The following is an 18,067-nucleotide window of genomic DNA, read 5'->3' as shown; positions in this document are numbered from 1 at the left end:
CTGAAATAAATTGTTAGTCAAGGTCACAGCACAACATTCAATCATCACTGACTGGAAATGTGAGAGCATCTCAGGAAGCAGGCGAGGTCACGTCTTTAATAATACAGCGACTCTCGTGCTCATTGCAAAACAGGCCCTGATGTTCTCAGAGCAACCTTCCCCACGTCCATTCTCCTCTTAGAGGTCACTTTTAATGAAAAAGCGCACCTCAACTCCTTAATTGTTTATGCATTTGTTGGAGATTTCATCAAGATCAAATATGGTACAAGCAGGGGTCATCTGACTATGTGTTGAGAGGCAGTGTGTCGCTCTGCTGGACTGGTTTCTTAGAAGACCACCCACGAGTACTGCATCATTTGGTCGTTTTGGGTTCTTTACTTGTTGCATAACAAATGTTGTTAGCATAAACGTCAGTGCGTGCCTAATCAGGTCAGTAGACCTGCATAGATGTTCTATTGCATCAACACATGCGGCTGCACACCAGTTTAACGCACCATAACCGCTTTTTTGTTCTGATGTTTTATTTTGCAGGTCGTGCTCGGCTTTGTGTGCGAGGCAGACTTTAAAATTGTGGCCAAGGCCATAAGGGACCGAGTGATGGCAATCAAAAGGCAGAGAGAGAAGCTGAGGCGTCAGGCAGAGGAGCGTAAGAAGAAGCAAGTGATAGAAGAAGAACCAGAGCTTCAGCCACCTTCACCTAAGGTCAATGATGTTGTTGCAGCAGAGTCCCCCACTCCAGCCCTGGCACATCAGGCCCATGTTTCATCCCCCATCACCAGCTCTGCAGACTCTGGTGTAAGCTCCAGCTACCCTGTAGAACCAGAGGAGCCCGAGGCCGATCAGCACTTCCGTGTCCGCCACAACAGCCTGTCTTCTAACTGTGAGCAGCCACATCATGAAGCATGATTTTTTTCTGGGCTACAGCATTCAATCCTTACAAACACCTTTTCAAGGTTTTTTTATGCAGAATCAGTAAAGTCTATAAAGGTGTCCATGCACTTAGAATAAAAAATAGAAAAATAAAAGTGAATATTTTTGAGGGCAGCTTTAAAAATAAAAAATACTGAAACAAATAAAAGTATTTGAAGGTTTTTGAAAGAACTACTTAGCAGTTTATACTTGACATAAAAAATCGGATCTCTTTCTAAAAGTTGCCTTATGCAGCTTGATAATTATGATAATTCACAGTACATTAACAACTGCAGTACCATGCAAGAGGTTTCACAACCCTTGAACTTTTTCCCATTTTGTCATGTTACAACTACTAGAATCTATGTATTTTATGAGGATTTTAGTGATAGACCAACACAAAGTGGTCAATATTTGTGAAATGGAAATGGTTTTCCTTTTTTTAGAAATAAAAAACTGAAAAATGTACATTGCCTTTTTATTCAACCCCTTTTTATTCTGACACCTCTAAATAAAATCAACTGTTACGACTGCAAGTGAGATAATTATTTAAAAAGTTCAGTTGTGTGTACTCTGAGTATAAATCCATCTGTTTTGTGAAGGCTTCAGAGTTTGTTACAGAGAACAAAAGCATAATGAAGACCAAGGAACACAACAGATGGGGTCAGAGATAAAGTTGTGGAGAAATATAAAGCTTTGAATATCTCACAGACCACTGTTTAATCCATCAACAGAAAATGGAAAGAGAATGACACACTTGGTGTGGTAATGTGCCACATATGGCCAGAACTGCAAAGCAATGATTTAGATCAAAGCGTATTCATATTTAAAAGTAGTTCAGTCAAAATCCAGAGCTAAACCAGATGGAAAATCTACTTGAAGACGTGAAACTTGATTTTCACAGATGTTTTTTATCCAATATGTCTGATGTTGAGCTATTTTGAAAAAAAGAATTAGAAATAATCTCAATCTCTTGCAATGCAAAGGTGGTAGAGACCACAAAGGACTTGCAGCTATAATTATAGGGAAAGTATTTGTAGTATTGACTCCGGGGGGTTGAATACAAATGCAAACTAAAATTTAAAATGTTATTTATAAAAATAAATAAAAATGGAAACCATGCATCATATTTGTTTCACTTCATAGAAGAATCCAATACACTGCTTTGTATTGGATTCTTTAAGGCACTAAAAGTAGCTTATAAATACGGTTCATTTTAAGATAAACTTTAAATGTCAAAGTAGATGCACTTAGTTGCAGCTTTCAAACATTTGGCATATGTGTTAAAGAGCCGGTCAAGTTCCATTTAGGAAAATGAACTATAGGAGTGTTTTCACTGTTTTATCTGTACAACTGCACATAATAGAGATTTGTTCAGATCTCAAAGCATATTAGAGCAAAACACAGAAATGTGATACTGTAGATAACTGAATTATTCAGCCCCTGTAGGTCTTATCTCATGTTCTGAGTGAGGGCTTTGCTGCAGATATCATTGTCCAAAACAACAGCTAACACATTCTCTAACTAAATTAGTCTGATCCAATCTAAATGCAACTAACCATTTCTGTGTGCATGGTATATAACAGTTTGGGTGTCATTGGATGCACGTTTGCATGCATACATGAGTGTGAACAGTACGGCTCATTTCTTTTGAGGTCACAGCTGGTCACAGTCTAATAGTTTTTGTGCTTTGTTGAAACAGCTGACTGTGAAACGGACGGCGACCTGAGTTCCTCCGGACTTCAGGATCCACTGGAGGCCGGCGGCTCCAACGCACCCGAGACCCCTCCGACCTCCGCGACCACACTAACCGCGCACACTAACACCCCCGCTGTAAACGACCTCGTCATTCCAGCACTTCGCTTTCCCTCAGTGAGCTGCCTGAATAAAGAGCCTGTTATTAAAGTGAAAAGCTCAGGGGGGTGGAAGAACGGACGTCTTTACAGACCCTCATTTCTTTGGGGGGGCTTGTCAGCGTCTGTTACACCTAGTGCTGATTATGTTAACAATATTTTGTAGCAAAGTCACAGAGGGGTACATACTAGTTCTATTTATTTATCTACAAAGCTATAAATCTATTTGTTTCTTTCAAATGTGCTAATACATAATATCTTAGGGTCATGTAGCTTTTTGAAATACCTGTGTTTTGTAGTCATGTCCATTGCCGCTTTTCTTTGCAGAACTTACTGTACAGCTGTCAACGTAATATGCACTCTTTGCTATGAAATATCAATCCCATACAAAGGATTTCAAACATGCTGTATTCATGTCTTGATTTTGTTACATTACCACAACAAACTCAAATATATTATACTGGGATTTTATGTAATAGAAAAAAACTAAGTAAAGCCCAACTGTAAGGTGGAAGAAAACTGATACATGGTTTTCAGATTTGTTCCCCTTATTTTGGGCATTATGGTTTACCAACATGTTCTATACATATAACTATACCAATGCTAATGTAAATAGCTAGGTGGTTTAATGGGAACAGAAATCTGAAGCACAGCACTTTGCCAGCTCTCATTTTTAAATAAAAGTGGATCTTTTCTTTATGTTTTTTTTTTTACCTTGTCTTGTTCATTTTTTTTTTTTCAGAGTATTGCAGTCTGCAGTAACACAGAACATGGCAGCTCAGGTCCTCGAAGTGGGTTCAGCTCCCCTGTGGACAGGTAAAGTTGGTCATCTGCCTTTCTTTTACTATCTGATTCTCATCGTAATACACAATAAAGCAGTGCACCTTTCAATATTTACATTAGAGACCTAAAGATTTGCTTGATATTTTAGGAAATGTAACTCCTCCTTGCCCCACATCTGTAGTGCTGAAACAACAAACTTGGGGCAATTGCGAGCTGCTCCGTGTTTTTGTTGCAGAGAGACACAGTGGACCCTTGCAGCTTTCTCAGATGTTGTGCAAAGCAGGCTTTGCAAGTTGGTTGGATATTAGTAGCAGATGCTTTCTTCTCAGAATGAATGCTGATAGAGGACAAGAAAATCATGTTAATATGTGTGTGTCCTGGGAATCATGTGGGTTAAAGGACTTTAATTTAGCAATTATTATTGCTGCACTGCAAAGAATAAAACATTTATCTACTTTTATATTTGATTAATATTCTGGTTAGAGCTGTGCAATATAATGAGTTGCAAATGTCATTGCAGTGGTAATATGTGCAATTTTGCAATCATCAAAGATTGCTCAGATGCAGTATTTGGTAAGATGGTATATTTTAAGTTCCCTGCAATGACGTAACCTGGGCAAGCTATTGGTATATTCTGACAGCTGGATGGACTTTCACTGCCTGTGATTCCCCACACTCTATATACATTTTATTGGCCAAGATAATTAAATGCAGAGATAGTAATTGGGACCTCACAATGTGAGTAGTTGTGGTTATTGTTTGAGTGTCACTTTATACTTCTGGGTGCATTTCAGCAACACAACACCAAAATACATTTTTAGAACCTCTTAGTTTACCATTTCTATCCCTTTTGTCCAATTTTGCTGTTGCTTTTTATGTGACACTTATATGTTTCAGACCCTCAAACTAATTTTAATATCAGAAAAAGATAACACGAGGGAACAAATGTTTTCAAATGGTATTTTCAATTAGTAAGGGGGAAAAAAAGATATCCAAACCAACTTGGTAAAAAATCATGAATGCCCCCCCTGTATGACATTATGAACTTTGATTAATAAAATTTTTTGGAAAGCTGAGTTCAGTTTCATAGCCACACCTAGGCCTGATTACTGGCAGATTCATAGAATCAAGAAATCAATTAAATATAACCTGTCTGACAACACAAAGTAGGCTAAAAGAAACACATCATGTCCTGATCTAAAGAAATTTGAAGTCAGATAAAAAATAGTTATTGACATCTATGAGTCTGGAAAGACTTACAAAGTCATATCTAAAGTTTTTGGACTCCAGTGAACCACAGCAAGAACTATTATCCACAAATGGAGAAAAACAATTTAGCAGTGGTGAACCTTCCCAGGAGTAAAAGTACTACCAAAACTACTCCCAGAGTGCATCAGTGTCTCAACCAGGAGGTAACATAACAGCCCAAAAGAACATCTAAGGCCCCACTTAAGGTGCTTATGTTCAACAATTAGAAAGAGACTGGTATAGCCATAAAGTAACAAATTCAAGGTTTTTGAATGGTCAAGTCATTGTCCAGGTTTATATCTAAGTAAGATGCTGTGGCGCAACCTTAAACGGACATTCACGCAGAAAACCCATCCAACGTGCTTGAAGTAAAACAATTCTGCAAAGAAGATTGTTTCATAGCAATTACAGTTTAGAAGAAATCAAATTTTTTTATTTATAAATTACTCAATAGTCAATAAAAAGTTGTAACTATCAAATCTTAAAGGGTTAAAGTATGAAACATGATATAAAATCACTTACATCCAGTCAAATTTGTAATAATTAAAGGTTTTTTGAATAATCATGCATGTGTGACAAGATCCAAGGAACCAATAGCCACACACATATAAAAAAGCATGCTTTGTTACTTATAAAGATAACTTTAATTATTAATATGGAATCCTGGGGGGTTGTAGATTGTTTAAACCTTTTTCTAAGAACATAAACGCAGCAAAAAAATTAAAACATTATCCCTAAAAAACGGCTTTGACTTGAGGGTTACAACAACGACCTCCATGGATGTTCTAAAGCAGGAGTCAGAGTTAATTTAATTAATAATTAATTTATTCCGAAGTAAGCACCATAAAACTCTGAGATCCTGTAGAAAACCTGTGGGCTAAAGTTGAGAGGGCACCTTGGACTCTGGACGATGTAGCGAGATTATCCTAGAAGAAATGGGCAAAGACCTCTCTCTCCGATACTCTAAACTTATTAAATATTATAGGAGAAGGGCTGTCCTATTGGCAAAAGAGGGTTTTACAAAGTGTGTAGAACCCTAAGAAACAAGAAAAAAGCTGCAGTAGTTTATTAAAACATGACACAGGTTCATCCTTCACTTTGGGAGCTTTTTTTGCTCTTAAATAATCCATAGATCTGTGCCTTAAAACCAAAACCTCATTCTTGTTTGCTGTGTGGCTTTTTGGAATCCAAATGAAAAGGAATGGATATGGCTAAAGGCTTTTATGCAGTAGTATAATGATTAATAATAATGTGACACAATCGGACTCCTCCGTCTTAGAATGAAGCAAATTACAGTATCAGTTTTAACACCACAGTAATGATGTGATATTTAGAATCCCAGCTCTTCCTCTGAGACCGCTCCTGATTACCTCTGAACAGGACAACTTTTTGCAGCATCACCACATAAGTTCAGTCTTGTTTTGTTGGCTGTAGTCTCAGCAGGTGACAACAGGTTTCCTTAGGAGCTGACGTCCACCATGAGGTAGAGAGCTTTTAAACAGAGGCAGGTGGAGGCTGCCAAGCAGTAGGCTGTTAAATGTTTGCAGCCTGCGTCGAGGAGGTGGATGGAGGAACGTTTGTAACTGCAATGATGTAAAAAAAACAAAAAAAAAAACAGGAGATGCAATTAGCTGAAACTTTTACTGAATGCTCTCCAACTGTCTGAAACCCAAAACCCACTCATAGCATGACTAGGTTTATGTGCTGCTTCCGTGGACATTCGTCAGCTTGATGTTGAAGAGACTGTTTAAACTGCACTGTTTAATTTGACCGTAAACATCCAGGAAACAAACAAATATAACGTGATGCTTTATGTGATACATAAGAGTACACTTTATAAATAGGGAGACTAAATTTCACCCTTAATTTGCCATTGATGTGCTGACAACCACTACACGCCATCTTCATGCCAACTATTTGGGAGGCATGCCAGAAAAAAGGTTTTTTGTGTTCTTTTGTGTCCATTTTGTGTCCTACCATCACCTGTTGAGACATCCTAAACCTAAAACTTAAAACTCAGTTCATAAACTAGGGCTGCATGATTTCAGGAAAACATGTTCCTGTGATACTATTGCTAAATATTGAATTGAGGATATGGATTCCTGACTCTTTTATTTATTTTCCTTCATCACGACATCCCCACGACTCTTTATCTTAGCCACTAAATGTACAAAAGGTGTGGACTTGGAGGGCAATAAAAGTCAATCCCACAGTCTAAAAATATTACTGACAGAATTTACATGCATGGCACCTCAACTATATTATCCTACAAATTAGTTCATCAATGGCCTTTGCCATTGCTATGTTGCACACATTGATTTTTTAATTTTATAAATTGTGCAGCTCTAGCATGAATGTACATCAATGTGTTGCTTCTGTCAGACCAAGGCTGGCTTCTTAAAGACTCTGAAGACCCTAAATTGGATTTTTTTATTGGAGTGTAAACACCTAAAACTATCACGTAAAGACTTTATTTGATACTTATGAGCCCTGTTCATTACTTTGGATGCAGAATTTCAAGCTTAATTTCTCATTGGATATCTACATGCTAATCAATTGGTAGTTGACCCAGGAAAAAACAGTTTGAGTCATATAATTACAAATGTAGACATATGGAGCCTACGAAACTCTACAAACAGTACAATGAGACTATGGTTAGGTATTGGGACAACAGGTGGGTCTAACATAAAAAAAAAAAGGTTAAATATGTTAAAAATGATCTTTTTTCTACTGTTAGATATGGTGGTGGATCTCTGATGCTGTGGAAAAATTTATCTTACAAACACCACTAGAAGCTTGTAAGAGTGCATGACATCATGAACGTTTGCAAATAAACATTTTGAATAAAAATCTGACAACCTCTGCCGGCAATAATGGAAAATCACTGGGTTTTTCAGTCGGACCCAAACATATGGTAAATCAACACAGAAATGGTTTACCAAACACAAAATAAACTGTCTTCCATATTCATCTCAGTCCCAAGACCAAAATCTTATAGAAAACCTGTGGGTTGAGAAGTACAGAAGAGTGTGGAAAAGCGTAACCTGTCCGTTATTAAGTATGGTGGAGGATCTGTATTGCTGTTGGCCTGCTTCCTTTTCCAAAGGTCTAGCTGAATCAAAATTATTACAAAATTTACTAAATGTTTTTGAGCCATCTTAAAACCTAAAACTTGCTCATGGCATAAATGCATGTTTATATTCTAGTTGCGTTAGACAAACAGCAGCTTCTTATGGACTCATTCTGAAGAGCATGTTTAAACTGCATTGTGTACTGATGGCTTTAAGTGTTTCCTAATATGGATGCTGAATTTTACACGTCTGGCTACATAGAGTTAACACGAAGAGTTAACAAGAAATCCTTTTTTTTTTGTTTTTTTTTTCAGCTACGCCTCTGATGTAACTTCGGGTTTGAGCGACGGTTACGAAGGCCTTTCTGAAAAGAATGAGAAAACGGCTGTGAGGCGAACGGCTACGAAGTTGTTCCGGCGAAGGGCACGCTCAAGGCTTCGCATCACAGGGGTACAGTAAATCAAATCTTTTGTTAACAGCTTCACACAGGCCCTTTTTTATTCCCTCACATGATTAAGTAATAAATCAACCTTGATTAAATTACTTCATTAGGGATTTCTTGTTTGAGTTTGCGGTTAGGCTCTACCCTGGTTATTTGTCCTTGGATCAGTAGCCTTGCTGTTTGTTTTCCCCTGACAACCACATATTGTTTTTTCTTTAGGACACTCTGTGGCCATTTTAACGATCATGTTTTGAGTCTAGTGTCATAAGTAATTGCACGCATATACAGTTGGCCAGAGAGTATATAGTGTAACACAGTAATATATACTTAGTTTGCTATGCAGTCCAGGTTTTGGCAAATTGTTTAAACATAAAGCACTTTTTATGGATTAATATGTAAATCAAATGCTTTATCTTTGATTAGACTCATCCCAATTTGGCTGAGTAAGTACTTGTTTTACCTGAGTTTTCTGTAGCTGCCACTTCTGTACCCTGCCTGTTCCTGCACTCTGCTGGTCAGCTGGCTAAAAGAGGGCTCCTGTACTTTTTCCTTACTTAGCAAAAAGAGATTCCAACTGTAGTTCAGGTGGTGAAAAATATGAACAGTTATAGTGTGGGAACTAAAAGAGTATAACACTGTTTTGAAACTGATACCATAATGTATAATGTTGTGCCCAGTTAGTGGCTCTCATGTAAACATGCTACTAAACTCAATTCCATTCATTTCTGTTTATTAAACAAACAAATTTCAAAAATGTTAGAATTGTTTTAATTGTTTTGATCATTATGTTTGAGCATTTTAGTAACAGAAGACATAACTGTTGCTTTTTTATTTTAAATAAAAAGCAAGTAGATCACATTATACATTTTGTCAGGGGTGCATGATATTAGGAAAAGCCCTGCATATAACACTAGACCCGAGCTTCTACAGTTAAATAAAAATGTTTTTCTCTGTTTCCGTTTCTCCACTTTTAACAGCATTGCTATTGATTCCCTCTGTCTCTGCAGCTTTCTGATAAAGTGGACCGGGTCGTCGAGTGTCAGCTGCAGACACACAATGACAAGATGGTGACCTTCAAGTTTGATCTGGATGGAGATAACCCAGAAGACATCGCTGCTGTCATGGTGAGTCATGAACCAAAGCAATGATAAGCCCATTCAGCCTCATTTAATCTAATACCCCTAATAAAATCCAGTGCAACCAATAGCTTTTCGTAATCAAATAGGAATAAGAGTCCATCTGTGTGTAATTTAATCTCAGTATAAATCCAGCAGTATGTGAAGGCCTCAGAGGTTTGTTAGAGAACATTAGTGAACAAACAACATAATGAAGACATAGGAACACTGCAGACAGGTCAGGGAGAAAGCTGTGGTGAAGTTTAAAGCAGAGTCAGGTTGGAAAACAATATTCAGAGCTCTGTTCAATCCATAATCTGAAAATGGGAAGAGCATTATGACAGACCAGCAAACATACCAAGATGTGAGTGTCCAACTAAACTAGCAAACTAGGCAAGGAGGGCATTCTTTTTGGAATCATACAAGAGGAGCTTAGAAATCATGTGGAAGAAGATGTTCTGGTCAGATGAGACCAAATGTATTTTTTGGCCTGGATGAAAAATGCTATGTTCTGCAGATAACTAACCTTGAATGTCACCATGAACAAACCAACCCAATGGTGAAACATGGTGGTGGCAGCAGCAGCATCATGCGTTGGGAATGCTTTTCTTTCCTAGTGGGAATCTGTGCCAAGATTTGAAATTTGATGCTCTCCATTTAGTTTGACTGAGTTTTATCTGTCTTGCAGAGAAAAATGGGCACACATTTTACTCTCTAGATGTGGAAAGGTTGTTTTTTTTATTTTTACAAATCTTAAAAAAAAACAACTTAATCTTGCAGTTATCTTCACAACTACCCCATACGTCATTAGGCGGATTCAAATAAATGTTCTGTGGCCTTTCAGGTCAGAGGAAACAGAAAGCACACAAATTACCTGGGATTCCTTTTACCCAGGTAAAACAAAAGGTAGCTCCTTTTTCAGTGGAAAAGGGGCTACCTTTTTTTTTTTGAGCTTTATTAGATGTTTGACATATAGAGGCCATATACATACAGGAGATCTGTGTGTGATCCAGGTGTTTATAGACTGGTGTTTTGCAGCAATGCACTTAGTTCACTCAGTGTGCCACCTCTCTGCCTTTAAAATATAGTGGGCTTTTGTTTACTGTGTCTTGGTGCAGCAGGAAAACTTGGCATCACATACAACCCTTTGGTTCTTCATACAGAGCATTTTGTCAAACATTAAATAGAAATGCACACACTAAAACAGTAGTTTAAAGCAACACTTAAAGTGCTACACTTTAGATTTTACATTAGATGTCTCGTTTCCTCGGGTAATTCACTGTTAATTTAAAGGCTTGTTTTCAAACTTTGCAATGAAGGAAAGTGATCACAGAGGCCATGTATATACAGGAATAGAAATGTGTGCACACCGAATGTAAAAAATCAACAAAGAAAATTCACTGGAATATTTCTGTAATCCAACGCTCTTTCTTCACATTTAGTGCATTTTCTCACATTTATTGGGAATTGCTAAATAAAAATTTTCACTGGAGTGACCTGACAGGGGTGATATTGCCCAGGATGGTAAAGGTCCCAGAGAGAATCAGACGCACAGCCTTGTTTTGTTTAGTGGATGCACGTTGTTCCTATCATCCATTAATTATTGAGTTACAGAGTTAAAAAACCACAGATGTTTCCACTTCTAAAGGTTTTAAGGGGTTGATGTTATGCAAGTAAAGGCAAAGGTAATCACCTGTTTCTACTTAGGGGTTAAAACAGGTGATCAGCATCTCTCTTTTGAGGTATATCAGGTCAAGAAAGGCACACAGTTACAATCTAAAAGGATGTATGTGAGCATTAAAATACATTAATAAAATAAAGCAAATCAAAGTCAGTATAACAAAGATACAAGGTCCAACTTAAGAACAGCAGATCAGCTCTTCACAAGTCCTTAAAAGATTTAAAGCTCTCCCAGAGAGACTAAAGCATCCGGAGATTATTTCATGACATAATAGTGAAAGATGACACATTACTTAATGATTTCAGAGTGTTTCAGTGTATTAAGAATGTACTCAAATAGGATGGGAGTTCACCCAATATAGCTTTGTACCTGAAAATATGGCAGTGCTGTTTTCTCTTTTGTCTTAGCAAGAACAAGAAAGCAGATTAAAAAGTACACAGAGTTTTTCCACCAAAGAGGTTCCAGTTCTTAACAGGGGCAGGTCCTAGAGCCAGCTATTTACTGGTTCTGTAAAACAACTGGTTTGCTTTTCCACTCGAGAGACAAGCAGGAGCCACGTCATTACACCAATATAAATGTCCTGTTCATGAATTGTTTGATCCTCCCCCTGTTATTTTGTATTTTTGTGAAGAGTTGTAGTGCATGGAGACAAATTAACCCACAAGTAATATTATTTATCCCTGTTCCCCTGCAAATAAGTGCTACAATATTTTTATTAGCTCTGTTTTAAACAACCAGTGGTGCTTGTGAGAACTTTACTATCCTAATCAGTTGATATTTTATCCACCTCAGTAGCTTGAAAACTGTTAAATCCCACCTAGAAATTATCAGCTTGTTATTGTGTTGTTAAACCAATATTTTATTTTTTTTTAGAGCTCTGTGTTTTTACTGTTTTATATGCTTGATATTCAACAGATCAAAAATAAAACTGGTGTTTTAAACATGACGTTCGAATGGTTTTGAACGGCTGTTGTTCCCCATGAGCTGTTCTTTTCTCTGGCCCAGCTGCAAACTGTCACAAACTTATAGCTCTGGTTGTTTTTGCTAGAGCTAGGGTTTTATCTTGGTGGAAGCACCAAGAAATCGAGCTTAGTAATAGCACTCTGTCTGTTTGGTGGAAAAGGCCCCAGTGACATGATCTCTACAATGGACTTAGTATAAGAGCAGTGATACACAGAATCTAAACAGTGAAAAGTAAAGGAAGCAGAATGTATGAAAATAATGTCACCAATGTCAAACACCTTCAGAGATGTAAAAAGTTTTTTTTTTCCTGACTGATAACTTAAAAAACATATTTTCATAACAAAAGCCCAGCCAAGTAACTGCAGCAGTTGAAATAACCTTTGAAACTCATTAGCAGCCTGCCTTAGAAGAACAAACTGAGTACTCTATGTGTTCGCCTGCATAAAGTTGCACTTTGCTGCAGACATATTCTTCACAGTTTTATTAATAAATGTTAAAAAGTAAAACAGAGTCTGAAATTCAGTCTTCGGGGATTCCTTTTTAAATCTTCCAAAAATATGTGAGATGTAACTTCTCTAGAAAATACTTAGAACTCCAAAACCAATATTCCTTAGTCTGCATAACAAAAGCTCATAAATAACAGAGTATTATGTCTTAAACAGAAAAAACAGGGAAGGACAATGCTGTTTCCTGTTCAAAGCATTAATAAGGTCATACAAATGGATTGAAGGAAAGACATTACCTACTGTAAATTCAAAATTAACTTTTACGTTTTATGAGTGGACATAAAATTGAGTGAGACATCTGGAAATATGAGTCTTGAAATCACATTCGTCTCTTTTCTGGCCCCTCCTCCTCTTTTCGTCTTTGAACAAGAATCGATTGAGAATCGATTGATGTAAGATTGAGGCCCCATAAAAAACCAGCTCATATGAGTTTGCAGATGCCATCCCTCAGGCTATAAATTGAATTGCCCCCTAATGACTTTGTTTCTGCCTTAGTCCACTGCCCCTCCATATGTTTGACATCTCTGGACATGAAAGTAAACCCTGGAGGCCCCTATGTGTGATTTTATGGCTGAGAAACACATTTAACACACTTTGCAAATCCAGCTGTTTAGAAACATGCTATTTAAGTATAAGACCATTTACGATATGCCTGTTGCAAATTATCCAAGTACTAAAGAATATGCAATCATTTCTATGTCAACCTAAATGAGAATATAGAGCTTAGATAATATATTTTAAAAATAGTTAGCAAAGAGTTATCATATTCGTTTTATGTTTTTCAGAGGATTTCTATGCTAACAAATCACTTATGTCATATCAGTGCTTTACCATGAGGGTTTGGCATACTAATGATAGTTTGCAATTTATAATATTTAATTGCACCATTGCACCCTAAACATTTACAGAAAATCTGTACATTTAAGTGGGATTAAAAGAATATTCTGTAATATTTTGACCTAGAGAGTGTGATAATTGGCTAATATTAAAGTATTAACAATGCTTTAACTGAATAATGTGTCACCTCCCATTATCTTCTAGGTTCGAAGTGAATTCATCCTGCCATCAGAGAAGGAGGGCTTTATCTACCGAATGGGGGACATCATCAAACGGGCTGAGGCTCTGATGTCCAAAGACCAGTCGGTTCACAACAGTGGGCACCGCCTTGCCCAGCTGGCTTCGCATGGCGCAGATAACTCATTATCTTCTTCACAGGTCAGCATCTTCTATCCAGTAATTCAAATTAGATCTCATTTAGTGGTAAATAAAGCCATACTAATCCAGCTCTTGTGAAATTAAACACATTTTGGCTTTGTTGTATTGCTTGTATTGGGCAAAGCTGTAAATCTAGTGATTCAAGTTTCAGTTCTGTTCTGTTCCGCCAATATCCAAATATATTCGCAGGTCAGGAAGGATTCACAGAAAAAAAAAACACCAAAACAGTGAGCGTGAAGTACTTTCAATTGAAAAAAATTGCTTAGTTAAAGGCAGGAATTGCTCACTCATAGCTTCTTCAAGTAAAATGGCACAGCTAAGCACAAAAGCCTTGAACAAGGGGTACCTTCTATGGGAGAAAAAAACAGAGTACATAAAGTTAATGACGGCAATGGCTCTGTCCAGAAAATTTGATGCAGCCAAACACAGAAGCACTGTGCCAGAAGTACTTTCTATGAGGAAGAAAAATAGACACACATAAATAATGGCTGCAATTGGTCTGTCAATGGCTACATCTACAAATAAGTAACTAAACACTAAACACAGATGTACTAAGCTAGTACGTTCTATTGGAAGAAAATCAAAGAGAGAACACAGAGTTAATGGCACTAACTAATTTTTGCCAATGCAAAGGTTGAAGCTAACACAGATGGACCGAGTCAGGAGTTCCTGCAATTGGAAAGAAAAGAGGGTAAACAGTTAATTGCAGCAATTGGTCCATCAATTGCTTCTTTAAAGATGCAGGAAACCACAGAAGCACAGAGGCAGGAGTACTTTTAAGGTGAAAGAAAAACAGTACACAAAGTCGAAGGCATTAACAACTTAGTCAACCTGTTTGTATGGGACATAGATTCTGTTAAACACTAATGTACAGAGAGAAAAGACACAGCTAAACAAATAATTACTGACTACAGAGTACCTTCTACGTGACAAAAAATAACGGAACACAGATTCCGTGGCTCTGTAGAGTTTAGCTTAAAAGCACTTCCAATGGAAAGGGTGACAAAATAAATCATAATATTGAGCAACAAAAGCACCATTGATGACTGTCAAAGAAAAAGGTGCAGCTAAACACAGGATCACTAAACCAGGTGTACTTTCTATGTGGGAAAAAAAACCTTAGAATACCCAATGTCAGTAGTTCTATCAAAGACACCTTCCTGGACAAAGACATAGCTAAACACAGCACTAGGCCAGGTAAACATGCTATGGCAAGAAAAAAAACAAAGATAATATAAAGGTACAGGCTGGAATGGATTTTAATTGATGTAAGATGGAACCTTAGATGCTAGTGAAGCCACTGAAGGTGCAGCTTTCTTTCAGAACATTATGTTACTAAAAGCCCCAATGATGTAAAACCCTGTGATTTCTGGTAAAAACAAAAACCCACACTTCCATTTTACACATTTATTTGCTCCCAGAAGCACCGATTCTTTCTGGCACTTAACATAGCAAGCTTTCCATCATACCTGCCAACAGTAAGTGGGTAAAATAATTTGTTTTGACGTATTAATCCCTCATGAATGAAACTTTTATGAAACTGTAAACTTTTCCTCCAGGGAAGTAAAGAAAAAAACTTATTTGGGGAAGCACCATCCTTAAACTATGACCTAATGCCATATCAGATATTTTTTGTCCATTTAAGCAAAATAAGTCCTCATTCTGCTGGATTCTGTTTTACTTTTTGGAGCTCAAAGAACAACATTTTCTGGTAATCCCAAGTCAAAATGATGGAGAGGTGTAAACATCTGTGCTTTCACGTTTGAAAAGAGACACAAAATAGCTATTTCTGCTATTTACTCACTCCGACATAACTTTGAGACACCCTATATCTGTGATGTGTGGTACTTTAGAGAAAATAAAAATAAACAAAGTACAGATTATTATTTGAAAGCTACAAAAAAACTAAAGCCCATCTGCGGCAGCACCTGTCTGTAGGTTGTTTTATTCTTAGCTAATTCTTAGGTAGGCCACTATTTTATTGTTATACTCTTTAAATAGATCTTAAATCCCTGGATTGGCAGCCAGACAAGCAAAGCTGGGTTTGTCTGGCTGCCACAACTTTCCTGAAGCTACCTCTATAAGAACAAGACAAACAGTTTAAAGTCATTGACAGTGTGACAATATGATAATTGCTTATTGACAATGAAAACTGGTACAGCTGAAAGAGAAAAAGCATTCTAAAAGATTTAGTGGTGCGTCAGCTTCTAAAAATAGGTGTTACTCAAAGCTTTATGACATTTGACCTTAGTTTGTGTGGGAGGTATTATTGGCTGTGAAGGAAAAATAAAAAGCATGAACATCCATCCATTTTTGTATGTGTTTAGTCCTTAGCATCTGTCTCTAGGGCAATCATTGACTTAGTTATTGTAATTCATCTTATTGGCACTTTGAATGTCTCCTTAAAGTTTAGTTTTTCAAAGAAAATTAAAATTGGGACATTTTAGATTTTATCTTGAACCACAGGTGCATCTGATAAGATTAGAATACCTAAAATATGAAACTCATATGTATACACAATACACACCAAGTAATATATTTTACATTTATTTCTGTTAATTTTGATTACTCTGACTTACAGCCAATAAAAAAGCAAAGTTAATTCAATAGAGCCAATAAAGACCAATACAAAAAGTATTTTTAATTTAGAAATAGGTAAAAATATGTTATGGCCTACACAATCATGGGGAAGACTAATGACTTAACAGTTGTCCAGCAGTAAATCAATATCACCACCCACAAACTGGCCTGGTTCAGAGTGCTGTAACCAAAGATATTAATAGAAGGTTTAGTGGAAAGAAAACATTTGGCAGAATAGAATTGCATTTAATTTGGAAGCCAAAGTATAAGAAACCTGGGCTTCCTTCTCACCTCAGCAGGGCCAACGACTGATCGCCTCCATGCCTTGCTGCATCAATGCAGTTAATCATGCAAAGGCTCTGACCAAGTATTCAGTGCACATACTGTAAACCGTATATGTACATACATTTCTAAGGGCCTGATTAACTGATTTTTATTCATTGTGATGTTTTACAGCCTAACCTGCACAGTCACTTTATGCCTCGAACACACTCATCCTCTTCTTTGCCTGGTAAGTGTTTTGTCAACTGTTTTATTAACTGAATCCGCCCATGAAAGGAAATGAACCACTTATGTCCAACTTTTAAAGCTCTCATTTAAAATCACCAAAAATCATCTAATGTGGTGTCTTTCACTCAGCCTGTCATATTAACCTTCTGCATCTTCTTTACCATGCATGATCCTCATGTATTTGTGTAGTTTTGTGTGATTTGAAGTGTGTGTCTTGTTGTAGACTACAGTGTGGCTAGCCCCAGTGTAGGAGTGCGTGGCTCTCCCCCTTGTCCTAATGGCGATGTCCTGAGTACAGACATTACTTCACCTGGGCGACCTCTTTCACGCTCACAGTCTTTCCACAACACCCCAGGTAAACAGCCCGGTAGCCCTCCCTCTGATTCCCACCTAAAGAGACCCATTGTTTATAGTTGTTGAAAAATCGTAATGGTCCTCTGGCAACAAATAAGTCAAAGCCCAGCTCACCTAACTCATAAACACCCCTCTACTAGCCCCCACCCCTTTCTTAGTATTGTTCAGACATCCACATGGCGCCATCCTCCATCACCGCACCTCAAAGCCTCAGTCTGTGTCTGCCTTGCAGCAGGGCCTCTCGGGTAATTACCTCACCTGAAGGGAGCTTTCTGGCTTTCAGGGAGTTGTGAATGCTGTCGCTGTAAAGCATGAGGTTTCTGCTGTGTTGTGATAGTCAGCAACATCTGTTTGCCAGCACAAACTGGGGCCGAATTTCCAAGAATGTTCTCTCCTGGGCTCCAGGTCCTCCTATTCCTTCTCACTGCAGCAGAGACATTTAAAGTTAGTCTTAGAACACACATCCTGCATTTGGCCCTCCAGTTTCTGAACATCTTCATCTCTTCATGTCCTTTGTCCTTTCCCTGCTGGATTTGCACTTGCAGTGCAGCTTTCGCAATGCTGTATGGCCACCCGCCACCATTTACAAAGTGTTGCCTAACTCATGTTTGTCGGCATGGAAAAAGTAGAGGCTGGTTTGCATCATCAGTGAGAGGAGCTGTGGTTTGTAACTGCGCCGCCATTGTTGACACATCTAAACCATTCCTCAGGGAATGATTTAGAAATCCTGACTTCTTTAATCAAACCCAAAAAGTTGTGTATACACACAGACAGAGACACTTTCCTCTTATACTGCTGAAATGTGAAAGCTTTACTGGCTCCACTGATGCTAAATCC

General features: G+C 37.7%; 1 protein-coding gene across 4 annotated transcripts in view; it reads left to right on the top strand.

Annotated features, from left to right (window-relative positions):
* wnk4a (WNK lysine deficient protein kinase 4a) overlaps nt 1-18,067 on the top strand; it is a 75,443-nt gene that overhangs the window by 40,945 nt on the left and 16,431 nt on the right. For 3 of the 4 annotated variants that reach the window (XM_047377229.1, XM_047377228.1, XM_047377232.1), the window contains exons 8-15: nt 532-880; nt 2,612-2,781; nt 3,505-3,578; nt 8,179-8,314; nt 9,314-9,430; nt 13,613-13,786; nt 16,823-16,877; nt 17,100-17,231. In XM_047377229.1, the coding sequence (XP_047233185.1) occupies nt 532-880; nt 2,612-2,781; nt 3,505-3,578; nt 8,179-8,314; nt 9,314-9,430; nt 13,613-13,786; nt 16,823-16,877; nt 17,100-17,231 (1,207 nt within the window). The remainder of the gene's footprint in view (nt 1-531; nt 881-2,611; nt 2,782-3,504; nt 3,579-8,178; nt 8,315-9,313; nt 9,431-13,612; nt 13,787-16,822; nt 16,878-17,099; nt 17,232-18,067) is intronic. The other variant, XM_047377231.1, reaches the window with a different exon arrangement.

Source organism: Girardinichthys multiradiatus, chromosome 10 (assembly GCF_021462225.1).
Source record: "Girardinichthys multiradiatus isolate DD_20200921_A chromosome 10, DD_fGirMul_XY1, whole genome shotgun sequence".
Classification (NCBI taxonomy): domain Eukaryota; kingdom Metazoa; phylum Chordata; class Actinopteri; order Cyprinodontiformes; family Goodeidae; genus Girardinichthys; species Girardinichthys multiradiatus.
This window is presented reverse-complemented; position numbering and strand designations above follow the sequence as displayed.